The sequence below is a fragment of the Camelus dromedarius genome, chromosome 2, assembly GCF_036321535.1.
Source record: "Camelus dromedarius isolate mCamDro1 chromosome 2, mCamDro1.pat, whole genome shotgun sequence".
Lineage (NCBI taxonomy): Eukaryota > Metazoa > Chordata > Mammalia > Artiodactyla > Camelidae > Camelus > Camelus dromedarius.
In genome coordinates, this window is record NC_087437.1 from 11,355,058 (window position 1) to 11,369,464 (window position 14,407).

A 14,407-nucleotide genomic window follows, 5' to 3' on the forward strand; every position below is an offset into this window, starting at 1 on the left:
CATAATGCCCTGGGGACTGCTGACCAGAGAGTTACAGTCTTTTGTGCCTCAAATGGTAGTCACTTAATTTATATATAAAAAAATACCTCCGGGGTAAGGGGAGCATCCTCCCATCACCAAAAGCTCCATTCAACTGAAGCTATTCACTAAAGAGGCGTGGGATGGCCTTCTAAGCTCAGTGTCTAATGCAATCATTTGCAAAACTTGCAGGACAGAGAAACAAATTTCCTCATGACCGCTCATTCCTTCCACCAAAAACGCTGCCCTTGGAGCACATTCCTGAAGGACTCTGTGATAGTTCGATCTGGAGAGGCTCCTACGCTCACGGGCCTTTGCGGCGAATGCAATGCTGCAGCCCACCAGCCAGATGCCTGACTGCAGGCACGGAAGGCTCGTCATCCCCAGGGGAAAGTGACGACACACACCAGGTCGTCAAGGAGAGCAGAGCGTCACTAGTTACATCTGTTCGTCTCAGACGGCTGGTAGGTTCGATGTCTTTTCTAGGCGCTCAGATGAAATGTCAGAATGTTAGAATGAGAGTTAGAAAACAAATATTTCCTCAAACATATCCAATATGGGAAAAAAAGAAAAAAGCCAGAACACCAACAAACCCTCTAGATCAGTGGTTTTCAAGCTTCTGTGTGTATCAGAATCACCTGGAGAGCTAGCAAGGCTCCCAGAGCCCCAGCTTCTTAGCATTAGGTACGACTGTAAAATAGAGCTTCTTTTGCCTTTTTTGTAACCAAAAGTCTTGCTAATTCTGATATTCATTCCCCAAGTTTGAGAACAACTAGTTCTTTTTCCTTTTGGTCGGGGAGGTAACCAGTTTCTTTTTTTTTTTTTTAAATGGAGGTCCTAGGGATTGAACCCAGGACCTCCTGCATGCTAAGCATATGCTCTACCACTGAGCTACAGCCTGCCTACGAAGAACAGCTGCTCTTTTCTCAATACTTAGATGCACACTAGGATCACTTGAGGCGTTAAAAACAAAAACAAAGATGCTAGAGGCTCTGAGACCATCTCAGCTGGAACCTCTCGGGTGGGAGTCTATGGACTCTTGAGGGGTTCTACTGTCGCACCTAATGACAAGTACCGGGGCCCTGGTGTTTTTAAATCAGTCCCGAGGTGACTGTACTGGGCAGCCTAGAACCACTGTGTCCGGACCATGGTTCTCAGACTGGGTTATCCTTCAGAATCACCTGGACAGTTTTAAAAGAACAGTGAAACTTGGCTCCACACCTGGAGATTCTGATTTAACTGGTCTGGGGTGACACGGGCATCAGGGTTTTAAAAAGCTCCTGGGGCGATTATAATGTGCAGGCAGATCTGGGCAGAACAAGGCTGGGTCCTCCACCAGAGATGGGGCTCGGCTCTGATAAGCTGAGGGAAGACTGCTTCATCCACCTCCCTTGGGGACTCAGCATATACAATAGCATGATAAAGGCTAAGAGCTTCAGTTAAGAATGAGGAAATGAGACGTGATCACTATTTAAAGTCATTTAACCCGCGGCTTTGGGAACGGAGAGTCCAAACACTCAGCTGTTGGCTGCAGGGCCCTCGGGCAGGTCACTTCATGCTCACCTTCGCCGCTGGCATGTACAACGTGAGGATGGGAGAGAAAGGCTCCCGGCTCAGCATCAGCACCTGCGTGGGCTGCACCTGCCCTCTGGGGAACTGAACGCCCACACCAGCCTCCCTGCCAGCGTGGGAAAGTCCAGAGCGAGAACATCAAGATGGCCAAGACTTTAAAGTCAAGAGGGACAAAGCCCAAGCCTGGGACTGTCAGCTGGTGGGGGGGTGGGCGGTGAGGGTGGCACAGGAAAGTATCTCTTGGCTCATTGCAAACAAAAGAACATCACATATTCATTAGGGACTAGATTATTTTTGGGAAGAATTACGTTCATTTCCTTTGAAGGACCTTGGGAAAATGGAGAGGAAGGTGCGTCCTGACATAACAGAACCTGTCAGGTTATGGTTGATATTGGTGACTGTCAGCAGAAGTTCAGTAGAGAGTTGAGGGCAAGTCTCGGTTCCAGCAGGCTCGAAGGAGTAGAGCTGAGTTTATGAGAACGGTGGGTACTGAGGGGTGAGGATGATGGTGATGGCAGTGATGGTGGCGACAATGGAGGAGGGGGTGTGGGGACAATGGGGCCAGGTGTGAGGGTCTAGGAGAAGCCTAATATTGTAAAGGGGGCTTCTGGGAGGTACACAAGGGTTGTTGATAAGGAAATACATTTTTTCCCTCACTCTTGTGTTCCCATCTTCCACTCCACAAAGCCCTGTTTTATTGACATGTCAACTTCCCGACCACCTGGCTACAGCTCAAACTTGGAAAGTGATATTTGGTCTAGAAGCAATTGTGTTAGAGACCCCAGGAGTTTTGAGGGAAGAGTTTGACTAATCTGGCTGAAGTTGGTGAGATCTCATGAATTTGGTCTCTTTCAGAAAGTCCTTGACTTTTCAGTAGGAAGTTTCTCTTCCAGGAGGAGTTCAGGAAGCTAAAGAGGTGAGGACAGGGTGGGAGAAGGACAGAGACAGTCAGAGTCCAGGAGGCAGCTCCCTTATGCAGACTATGTGGCAAGGTCTGGCATCCTTTACCCATTCGTGTTATGTAAAGGGTCATCGTTCCTTCCGTTTTCTGAGGAAAAATAAATATTTGCTTTTGTGCTAAAGAAAAGGGTGATGTGCTAGTTGCAGAGGAATTCTCTGTTTTTGTGGTTTTCTTGATTTCTCCCTGTTATGACGGAAACTGGAGGAAATCCTGAACTGAGGGGCTGGTCATTTCTCTTCCCCAGACTGGACACCACGCAGGGACTTTCCCCCTTCCAGCCATTTGTGTGTGATTGGGGGGGGGGGATGTAATGGTAAGCATTTATGGTTTTCCTTTCCCTTACTTTCTAAAGTGAGTTCCTTAGAAAGGAGATCTGTCTATTTTGCTGAGTGGGGTCTTAAAAGGGGATGCAAATGAGAGAGGTAGAGCCGGGGGCCACCATCTCCAAGGGGCATGAGCAGGTGGAGTAGGGGTGGGAGGAGGGAGCAGAAGAGGGGGGATTCTGACTGGAGGGGGGAGGGTCTGCAGAGAGAGGAGAGGACCTGAGGTTTCAGCAGTTACCTGAGTAGTGATGAGGAGAGATGTCTGAGGAGGAATTTAAAGATTATCTGTGTGTTTTCTATGTCCATGAATCTATTTTTGGTTTGTAAATAAGATTTGTATCTTTTTTTAAGATTCCACATATAACTGATATCATATGATATTTGTCTTTCTGTGTCTGAATTACTTCACTTAGTATGATCATCGGTAGGAAGATCCATGTTGCTGCAAATGGCATTATTTCATTATTTTTATGGGTGAGTAATATTCCATTGTATATAAATACCACATCTTCTTTATCCAGTCATTTGTCAATGGACATTTAGGTTGTTTCCATGTCTTTTTGAATTAGAGTTTTCTCCAGATGTATGCCCAAGAGTGGGATTGCTGGATCATATGGTAAGTCTACTTTTAGTTTTTAAAGGAACCTTCATATCCATAGTGGCTGCACCAATTTTACATTCTCACCAACAGTGTAGGAGGGTTCTTTTTTCTCCACACCCTCTCCAGCATTTATTATTTGTAGACTTAATATGGCCATTCTGACTGGTGTAAGCTGATACCTCATTGTAGTTTTGATTTGTGTTTCTCTAATAATCAGCAATATTAAGCATTTTTTCATGTGCCTGTTGGCCACCTGGATGTCTTCTTTGGAGAAATGGAGATTCACGGACATAGAAACCAAACTACGATTCCCAAAGGGAAAAGGGCAGGGGAGAGATCAATCAGGAGTTTGGGATTAACAGATACACACATTATTATATATAAAAGAGGTAAACAACAAGGACCTACTGCCTAACACAGGGAACTGTATTCAATTTTTTGTGGAAATGGAAAAGAATCTGAAAAAAAAAGTATATATACATATAACTGAATTGCTTTGCTGTACACCTGAAACTAACATTGTAAATCAACTACATGTCAGTAAAAAACAAAAACAAAAACAAAAAAGATTCTCTGTGTGATTTGTATGCCTCCCTCTTGCCCTCAGGGCATTTTGGGGGAGACTGGTGTTTCTTTTCTAGCTTACCTGCAGTGAGATTTTTGTTTCTTTTTGAAATGCTGAGGAGGAGGCAAAGGGGCCACATTGCTTTGTGTGGTTAAACACCCAAGAAATGAAGGCAAAGTTCCCTTTTGTAATTGGCTCCACCAATGGTAGAGCTAGCTATTTGGGCAAGCTGGTATTTTTCTTCCTCCAAAACTATTTGTGGCAACATTGTTATGTATAAAGAGGGCTCTGTGGAATCCGAAGCCACATCTTATTTTTGGCCACAACTGGGGAAACAGGAACCGGGAATAACGTGAAATAAGCCTCCAGATGTCCTTTCAGAGTAATGATGCTACAAGTGTGCAAAGTGACGCCGAGCTCCTGGTTCCTGGAGCAACGTGGGGAAGGAAGCAGAAGTGCATCTGGCTTCTGGGGCACGTCCCTTGCCAGGGTGGCCCATCCACAGACCTGGGTGTGGCTGTCCTGCCTTTCTCAGGAGGCACAGGAGGACGGCCAGCCCTGTGGGGCTTCCCTCGTTGCCCTCTAAGGGAGCGTGGTTGGTGCATAAAGGGTGTATGTTGAGACAACCTTTGACCTTCACCAGTCACCCCTGTGTCTAAGTATAAAAGAAAACAAAGATGTGTTGGAATAGAAATACTAGCTGATCCCTGGGACCTGCAGAGCCCTGTCCCCCAGTGTCACCAGAAGACATTTCTCAGCTTGGAAACAAAGACAGGAATCATAAAACGACACCCAGTAGAGCTCACTACACCGACACTAAACATTTCTGTATGTCAGAAATGCCGTAGGTCATGTTCACAGTTTATCTGTAAATGGTTCAAAGTCAAAATTATATACCACAGAGACAGAAAGAGCCAGGGGGAAAAATTAAGCAAACATGATAAAAATGTTAACATTTGAGGACTTTGGGTAAAGAGTATCTGAGGATTCTCTGAACTCATCTCACCAACTTTCTTTGAGTATGGAGTTAGTTCCAAAGAAGAAAAATCTTAAAAAGGTCAGATACCGCCACAAACAAAAAGGAGAGACGTATACTAAAGTGGGAAAAATATTCGTAGCATTTATAATAGACAATGAATTAAATCCTTAATATACAGATTATAAGGAAAAGACAAGTAGGGCAATAGAAAAGTTAACTAACAGGTAAATTGCAAGAGAAGACATTTAAGCAGCCAACCGTGTGTGCACACCTGTGAGTGTGGAGTCAAATTTATTATCAATGATAAATATGTAAAGTTTTGGAAAACGCTGATAAAACCTGTGATAAAACTTTGCCTAATGAATTGCCTTTCTCAGAAATAAACAAACTACCCCAAACTCCAAAGTCAGAGGGTATATGATTACATGGACACTGCACTGCTGATTGGTCCAGTAATCTGGTTACAATTTGATAACAGAGAAGGTTTTTAAAGATGTTCAGTACCTTTCACCCAGTTTTTATTAAATTTTTTTTTTCACTTAGTAGAACTTATCCTGAGGAAATAATCAGAGAGGTGCCAGATTATGTACATGGTGGCTCATTAGAACATTATTTATAATAATATTATTTTAAAAGCTTGGCCCTCAGGGACCGTATCACTGTTGGGGAGGTTATTAAGTGGCTGTGAACAGAATCCTATTTTAGAAGAGCGTTTATGATGGGAAACGTTAACAACATGCACACTGGTGAACATCTGTTGTCTCTGAGTGGTGTCATTATCCTGCTGTTAACAACCTCTGGCCTTGTGAGGACCTGGTCTGCACAGGGTGTAAGACAGGAACACAACTGTGGTCCTGTCTCTGATGGAATGAAGTGGCCACGAGGAGCAGCTGAGAAGCTTCAAGGACACCTGAAGGGCCACCGTTGACAATGACATGGGCTTCATTTTTTAATTTTTTTTTTTGAGATTTAAAATGACATATTACTTTCTAAAAAACTCATCAAAGGGTAGTTTATTTAGTCCTTGCATTCTTAAAAAAAATTTTTTTTTAGGTCTTCTGCCCATTGACATGGACTTTACAATAAAATATTAGCTTTCCCCACTCGGATGTTTTGCTTGACTTTGAAAAATCTGTACATTAAGATAGTCTTAAAACACAGAAAACCTCTCTCCAGGGTGTCCTTTTTCTTTACATCCAACCATTAATGTACCCATGACCCTACTTTATGAAAATGTGATTTATAAATATTCAAATTTGAAATATAACCTAATCTTTAAAGTGGAGGGAGAAGTGGAGATGAACTAGTCTCAGTTTCTCACTTAGCAAATGAGGAATTCAAGCTTGAGAGAGATTAGGTGCCTTGATTGGTTATTATCCTTAATATGTAATAAATTGCTTCTACAAATAATGAGAAAAATATAAAACCCATAACAGGCATCTGGACAATGCATACGAACAGGTAAGTTATGGATGAAGACATAAAAGTGGCAAATAAACATGCAAAAGCATTTCAACCTCAGGAGTAGCGAGAAATGTGAATTTTCACCAGGCTCCACAAATGAGGACAAGTGGCTTTTATACAAAGTATCTATATTGGATTCTTCTACATTGTACAGGGTCGGGTGTGAGCCCTCATCTCCTGCCTTTTCTGTGGCTCCCACCCTCCCACCCTTACAAGATGTTGGGGAGGGTGAGGAACCCTCCCCTTCGAGCCCTCCTACCAACAACACAGATTTGCTTTTTATTCTCTTTGCAAAAACAAAAAGAAAAAACAAGCAAGCAAACAATATGAAGATCGCACAGAGAAAACACTGGGACAACTACTGAAAGCACCTGTCACTTCCTGCAGACACTCCTCCCAGGCCCCTGGGACATACTCAATATAATGCCTTGAGAGAGAAAAAGGAGAGGGCAAAGGTCACAGCCGGGAGGTGAGATGAACGACTGGGTCGCACAGAAGAGGCGCAGGTCACACAGCTGAGTGAGGCCTGTGGATTCGTAACAGTGTGACTCTATGTCACACCCTCACTCCCGAGAGCCAGGTCAGGGCAGACGTAACAGAACCTTGCTTCTACCTCTTCAGGCACATTTATAGGAGTCTGAGGTCTTAGTTCCTTTTTCGAACAAGGCTAAAAGCCTCTAACTTTGGTATTTAGAATTGTAGGCGTTCTATCTTAGCACAAACTCTCCTATGCTGTGAATCATGATTTTATGCAGACTGGAGCTCATTATAATGACATAAATGCTAGCAGAACCCCTCCTAGGAAGCAGTGCTCAATTCCAGACCAATAAAATACTGCATTAAGGCATCTTCTTCCTTTCCTGCAAGAATCAGTATTTTCTTTTCTTTTTTGGAGAGGGGAGGTAATTAGGTTTATTTACTGATTTATTTTTAATGGAGGTACTGGGGATCGAACCGAGGACTTTGTGCATGCTAAGCATGTTCCCTACCACTGAGCTCTGTCCTCCCCACAAGAATCAGTATATTCAATGAGTGACTTCACACAGCCTGAATTTCAAATTAGGTGGGGGCAAAGCAATGAGAACATTTTAGCAAGACCTGACTCCACTGTAGCTGATATGAAAAAGCCCCAGAAAATAAACGATTCTCCATTTGAGTTAATGCAGAATTTATAAATTTAATAAGAGCATGGCTGAAGGCTTTTTTATCTGAAAATACGGGTCTGCTCGGTTTTTGCAAAACAGATTCAATGTTCTTACTCCTGTTCATTGAAAAATGAGTTTTCTTTTCATAAAGGTTAATTGATTTCCTGTATTGCCTAACAGTAATATTACCTATTATGTATTTCAGAGAAGAAAATATGCATATTTGCCCTTTAAATTATGCTCCCAAAGCAAGCAAGCACTTCTGATGACTTACAGCTTTATCATGGTCTCCTGTTAGGGTTCTTAAAATAACATGCAGCCTGAGACCATAGCAAAAAATAGAGAGAAAAGGACACTGTTTTATTTCATCTACAAACAAGGAAGTCTAAAGTAATGATTTTCTCAGCTGAGCCCATTAACATATACTGAGCATATGTGTGTTTTGAGTAGATTTCTTTTGAAAATAGGACCGTTAGTTTCTATGCTCTGAAGCAAACACTGGGAAGCCAGAACTCCCTCCTCCACGGGGAGGCAGCTGGTTCCAGCCTGGGCTGCAGGGATTACATCCCGCACCCACAGGCTGGCTGACAGCTGGCTTCGTCCAGAACCGTCCTAGAGTTAGCTCGGATTCCTAGCTCGGTCCTGGAGATGAGCTGCCTCGGCCTGGGGTTTCTGCTTCACAATAACATGGTCTGGACTATCTGGGACTCTAGAACAGGGCTTGGCCAACTACAGTCCTTGGGTCAAAGCTGGAAATGTTCTAAAACTGGATTGTGCTAACGGTTGCACAACTCTATAAATTAGCCAAACACCATGCATTGTGCACTTAAAATGGATGAATTTTATAAATTATACCCCAGTAAAGCTGGATTTTTTTTTAAAGCACATACCTACAAAAGTAACAGAAGAAAACAGAGTAGGAAAGGCCTTAGAGTAAGAGAGGTCTTTTTTAACTGACCTGAAATCCAGAAGCCATGAAGAAAAGATGGGTAAATTTGACTACCAAAACAAAATCAAAGAGCAAACAATAACCAAAAAAAAAAAAAAAAAAAAAAAAAAAGAATCTGACAAAAAAATCATGGCAAGTTATACTATAAGCTAAATCAAAAGGCAAATGACAAACTAAGAGAAAATATTTACCATATATATAAAAAAAGACCAAGCTTCCTAAAAAGAGTTCCTAGAAATCAATAATAATAATCCAAAGGGAAAACAGGCAAAGGGTTATGAACTGTTTGGTAAATAAAGTTTTACTGAGACACAGCCAAGTCTATTTGTCACGTGTAGTCCACGGCTTTTCAGGCTACGGTGGCCGAGTTGGCAGTGGAACAGAAATGGGAGTCGGTGTGTTTTGGTGCCTGTTACTAAGAAATAAGATGAGATGTGATTCCGAGGCTGATTCACTTCTTAAGGGTGTGAATTGTTCTGGTTTGCCTAGGTGCTTTGTCTTTTAGCTGCATCAGGAACTCAAGTGTAGATGGGTGTAGAGGCAGGGCAGTGATGCTGGGTGATGTAACATTATGGTCATTATATAAGGCTTGTAAACTTGCACAAGGCTGAGGTCTATGGGTACCTGCCCTGTTGCCGTGGTAACCAAAGCAGAGGTTGTAAACTGCTAATTCATGGTTGATTCCAGACAGCAGACGTATTTGGACTGGCCCATGAGTCTCTGATCTTTTTATACATTAATTGCTTGCATTTAGAAGTGGGGATACTTCATTCAAAATTCTGGATTTCCAGCTTCATTTAAAAATTTGAAATCTCTGGACATACTGGGTTCCCTCCCTGCTTGTTGGTGATTGCCTAGAGTGGAGGTGTGATTTCTCTTCTGAGAGAACCTGGTTCTCCTGTTTTGTTTCAGGCATTGGTGTTCTCTGCCTGGTTCCTGGGGGCCTGTGAGTTTGCAACACTTACTCTGCGTGTTACAAAAAGGATTTGTGCTATGGCGACCTTAGGTTCCTTGGGGGTCATTCTGTCTCTCCTCTGTCCCCTGCTAAGAGTTTCTAGCTCACGTTACCTTACATGCGCTAATCATATTCCATTCTGACGCTACTGCTGAATGGAATAAACAGCCCACCTTGGACAATGCCTGGACGGGGGGTCACTGAGTACATAGAGCCGTTTATTACATTGATCTGAATCAATGTGAAGAGTAAATGTACTGAGTGTGTGTGTGTGGAGTGACCTTAGGATGGCTGAAAACTAGCCTTTCACTCTGAATTCTCATTTCCTCCCGTCATGTTTCTCGTGATGTTGCATCTCACGGTTTCAGAAGAACCTAGAAGCACATTTGTGGGGCTGTCGTCACAGGAGATGCTTGCATTTAGTAACACTCATTGGTTTGGAAATAATTGTTGCTGATTCTCTCAGACTGGTCTTTTAGGAAACCTGTGTTTCTATTTGGAGGGGACAAAAGTGGAGGTACACAAAGAAAAGAAAAGAAAACAGGTACCTGTCATACTGTTGGGAGTCATGGGTTAGTAATCATTCTGGACCCTTTTTTTCACTGACATCTCCTACAGAGAAAAAAGACAAGAAAAATACCGTGGGTTATAACCTGCATTTTCCATAAAATTTTGTTCCAAACAACATCACACGCATTAATTAGCTCGAGGTGACTTCTTACTTTCAACTCAGAACTGGGAAAACTGAAGCCCAGGTGGGCTGTGTGATACACGTAAGTTTACAATACTCCAAATTTTCATCTCAGATTTCCTTCTATATCTTTGTCTTTATAACAGTATTTTATTCAAGATCACATGTCTACTTTCCAATCCCAAGTTTTTAGGAAAGCACCAGTCCACTGACTTGTTTATCTCGAGTGGCTGAGACGTGTTAGCATCTTCTATCCAGATCCTTGCTTATTAAAATATGGTCTGTGGGCCAGCGGTTTTGGCATCACTGGGAGCTTACTAGAAATAGAAAATGAGGGTCCTGCGTCAAACCTACTCAATCAAATCTGCACTTGGACGAGACCCAGAGGTGATTCACATGCACGTTGAAGTCTTAGACACACTGCTCTAGAGAACGGAATCTGTATTCTCATCTTATTTGTGACTTTTTCTTGGTCCGTGCTGAGCAGCTCCTCCTGACCGCTGTATCAGTGAGATCCAAGGGTAGCAGACGGACTTGGCCTTGTACCAGGACCGATGCTCTGTGCAGGTCAGTGACCAGAGGCACCCGGAGGAGGGCAGAGTGTTGAAAGACACACACACAGATAAACCAGATGGCTGCTGATCATGGGTCGGAGTCGTTCCACATATGGCTGGGGACAGATTGGGATGAGGTTTCTTTTTATAGATGGGCCTCTGTATCCAGTGGTGGACAGTGGCAGCGTGGTGACTCAGGCATCGTGCTGAAGCCCAAGGCATGGGTTCCAGGGCCAGTGCTGTTACCTACTGCCTGTGGGATCACAATTTCTTCATGTGCAAAATGCAGAAGACACGACTTGCTTTACCTACTCCATAGGGCTGACGTTTCTGAGGTTTAAAGAGGGTGTGAGTGGAAGTGCTGGGTAAACGATAGTTTTCTGTGCACATAAAAGCCATTGGGTGAGGGAGGAAATACCTTTTTTTAAAAAAAAAACGTGTTAGCATCTTCTATCTAGATCCTTGCTTGTCCTTGTATAGTCAGTTACAATGTGTTAATTTCTGGTGTACAGTGTAACGTTCCAGTCATGTGTTTATATACACACACACACACACACACACATATATATATATATACATATATATATACACACACACACATACATATAATCATTTTCATTTTTTTCATTAGTGGTTATTACAAGATATTGAGCATAGCTTCCTGTGCTATACAGAAGAAATTTGTTTTTTATCTATTTTTATATATAGTGGCTAACATTTGCAAATCTCACACTCCCAAATTTATCCCTTCCCACCCCCTTTTCCTGATAACCATGAGATTGTTTACTATGCCTGTAAGTCTCTTTCTTTTGTAGATGAGCTCATTAGTGGCCTGTCTTTTTTTTTCTTGTTTTCTTGTTTTTTTTTTTTTTTTTGGAGCCCACATATAAGTGATATTATATGGCATTTTCCTTTCTCTTTCTGGCTTACTTCACTTAGAATGACAGTCTCCAGGTCCGTCCATGTTGCTGCAAATGACATTATTTTATTCTTTTTTATGGCTGAGTAGTATTCCATTGTATAAATATACCACAACTTGAGGGAGGAGATGTCTTGATGCTAAGTAATTGATTAGAGATGAGGAAGCATGTAGATTCTATTTTCTATATGGCCATTCCTGCTGTGTCTCCACATCGGGACCTACAGCACTGAGTTCATACCTTGATTATAGTTCTTGTCACACCTGCAGAAATCACATGTTTACAAGGCTGCCTTTCCCACCAGACTGTAATCTCTTTGAGCCAGGGACTATGTCTTTGTCATTTTTCTTTCTTCTACGTTGAGCAGAATGTCAGATACAAAATAGGCACTCAAGAAATACATGCTGAGTAAGTGAATAAAAATAAAATTACTGAGGGTCGGGGGAGGGTATATCTCAGTGGTAGTGTGTGCTTAGCATGCACCAGGTCCTGTGTTCAATCCCCAGTACCTCCATTAAAATAAATAAATAAACCTAATTACCCGCTCCCCCCTCCAATTTACTGAAGGTTGACATGGCGTGGTATAAGCTGCCTGACTTGGCATCTGGCAGAAAGGAGGAGTATTAACTACTAGCAAATGCATTCTTGCTACCAATGAACATTTCAAGGGTCACCAACACAGCTCCATTCTCATCTGACTGTCCAGCTGGGTTGTGAGTGAGAAGCCCAGGCTCTGAGACCCCCAGGGTGAGAGCTCAGATCACACCTCTGGTACGGAGTATCCATACCCCTCGTTCTTGGAGTCTAAGCCGCCATTAACCCCCTCTCCCCAACCTGTGGGTGCTGTTACATCCTTCTGAATGTTCTGGAGAGGATGAGGAACTTGGCTCGAACTGGGCCAACCACAGTGCTCCACCTTTGGCCAAACTGGGCAAGACCGGAGGTGGGCTAACATGATGCTTTTTCAGGATGTTTGGAGAAGGGAGGAGAGAGAGAAGGAGGCAGGAAGAGAAAGGGTTGGGAGGTAATTTATTCTGTCTCTGGTGGCAGAATTTATCAGGAGCTAAAACTCTCAAACATGTCTCTCTCAGCCACAAGGAAACAGCCTGTCTGAGGGTGAGGGAGAGGCGACCCTAACACTCCCAGAGGACTTGAGGAGAGGAGGGAGTGCTGTGGCCTCGAAGCCCTGCCTCTAGTTCTCCCTGAGGCCCAGCTGTGACCCCTCTGGCCGTCCTCAGCGCCCCCTGAGCAAAACGGTGGATTTTGCTGGGTCCGGCAAAGGAGGGGCCAGTCAGCTGTCGACCCCCTGCAACCGAAGAACCCCGACTGACAGCACCAGTAAGAAGACACAGTAACACAAATGTGCCGGAAGAGCTCTGTGCCCTTTCTATCATCTTGAAGGTGAAGCTACAAAACCCCAGTTATGTTCTTGCTACACCGACCATTTAAACATATCTTTATTTTCAAAATTTCACTTAGAACAGGCATGGGAACCATAGAAGGGCAGAGTGCGTGAAGCAGAAAGTATCCAGGGGCAGGAGGAACATCTTTCAAGGCTTTAAAAACACCGTTACCACCACCACATTCAGTACCGCCCGCTTCCGCTGCAGCCGCACAGCACCGCAGCGCTGCCACGCCGCGCCACGCCGCTGCCAGCGCCGTGCGTGAACCGGGAAGCCCCGTCACCGCCGTGCTTCAGCCTTGCCGCGCTGTGCGCTGCTGCTACCGTTGCTGTGGCATTAACGGTACGCCCCTGTTCCTACCGCCGCAGCGCTTTAGTGTTACTGCGCTGTGCTACGCTGTTACCGTTCCCACAGCGTTTATAGTGCCGTCCCGTTCCTGTCCCGGCAGGGCTCTACCTAGTATTTCGTATTATTTAGTGCTGGTTTCCTTCCACGAGCTCTCGAGTGTTAAACCATAGTTAAGTGCTCCGAGGCGCTGTGTCCCAGGGCTGTTTTAGGGTCACCCGGGACACGGGGCCAGGGTGTCAGCCAGTGCTGTGTGCGTGCGGAGGAGGGACGCACAGAAGGTCTTCGCTGGAGCCACCGCAGGGTCACAGCGTCCAAAGAGGAACAAAGTCTCAGCAGGTTAAAAGGAAAGGAAGCTGAGGTTTTCCCTTTTGGGGAGAGCGCGCGGGGAGCGGGTCGGCGGAGGAGCTGAGGGTGCCGTGAGCTGTGCTCGCGGAGGACTGACCGCCCCACCGTCCTGCTGTCCCTCTGTCCCGCTGTCTGCAGGGCAACAGCCAGCCTGCATGTCCTGCGTTGCCGCAGGCCCACTGCTCCTGGCAGGGAAGAGCCCACAGTGACAGTCTGCATCCCGGCCCCGAAGAGCTGAGGGTCCTTTAACAGTTTCACCATTTGAGCACCAGCTGAGGGGAGAGTGGCCTTCAGTTTCGTCCCCTGGGAAAGTGTTACTGAACCCAGAACATTCCTTTGACGTGAGTCATTCGTTGATTTGGTTGGTCAGTCCAGAGCCCTTGACGGAGGGCCTAGTCTCTTTGGGCACCGTCCCAGGCTTTGTCCAAAGACAACACTTGGGCCTGCCCACATGGGGCTTCCAATCTAACAGAGGAAGAGAATCACGCTAAAAAAAAAATGCAAAGTGTGTGCAGGTTTCACCTGAAGAGTCTCCTCCAAGCAGACCGGGAGCCACAGGAAGGAGACGTCATTTCCACCTGGGGCAATCTGGGAAGGCTTCGCGGTGGAGATGA

At 44.5% G+C, this 14,407-nt stretch overlaps 1 protein-coding gene across 6 annotated transcripts in view; it reads right to left on the bottom strand.

The window, feature by feature from the left end:
* Positions 1-14,407, bottom strand: part of THRB (thyroid hormone receptor beta) — a 382,589-nt gene that overhangs the window by 94,868 nt on the left and 273,314 nt on the right. For all 6 annotated transcript variants that reach the window (XM_031434127.2, XM_031434053.2, XM_064491141.1 and 3 more), the window contains exon 3: positions 10,081-10,144. In XM_031434127.2, the coding sequence (XP_031289987.1) occupies positions 10,081-10,102 (22 nt within the window). In that variant the 5' untranslated portion in view covers positions 10,103-10,144. The remainder of the gene's footprint in view (positions 1-10,080; positions 10,145-14,407) is intronic.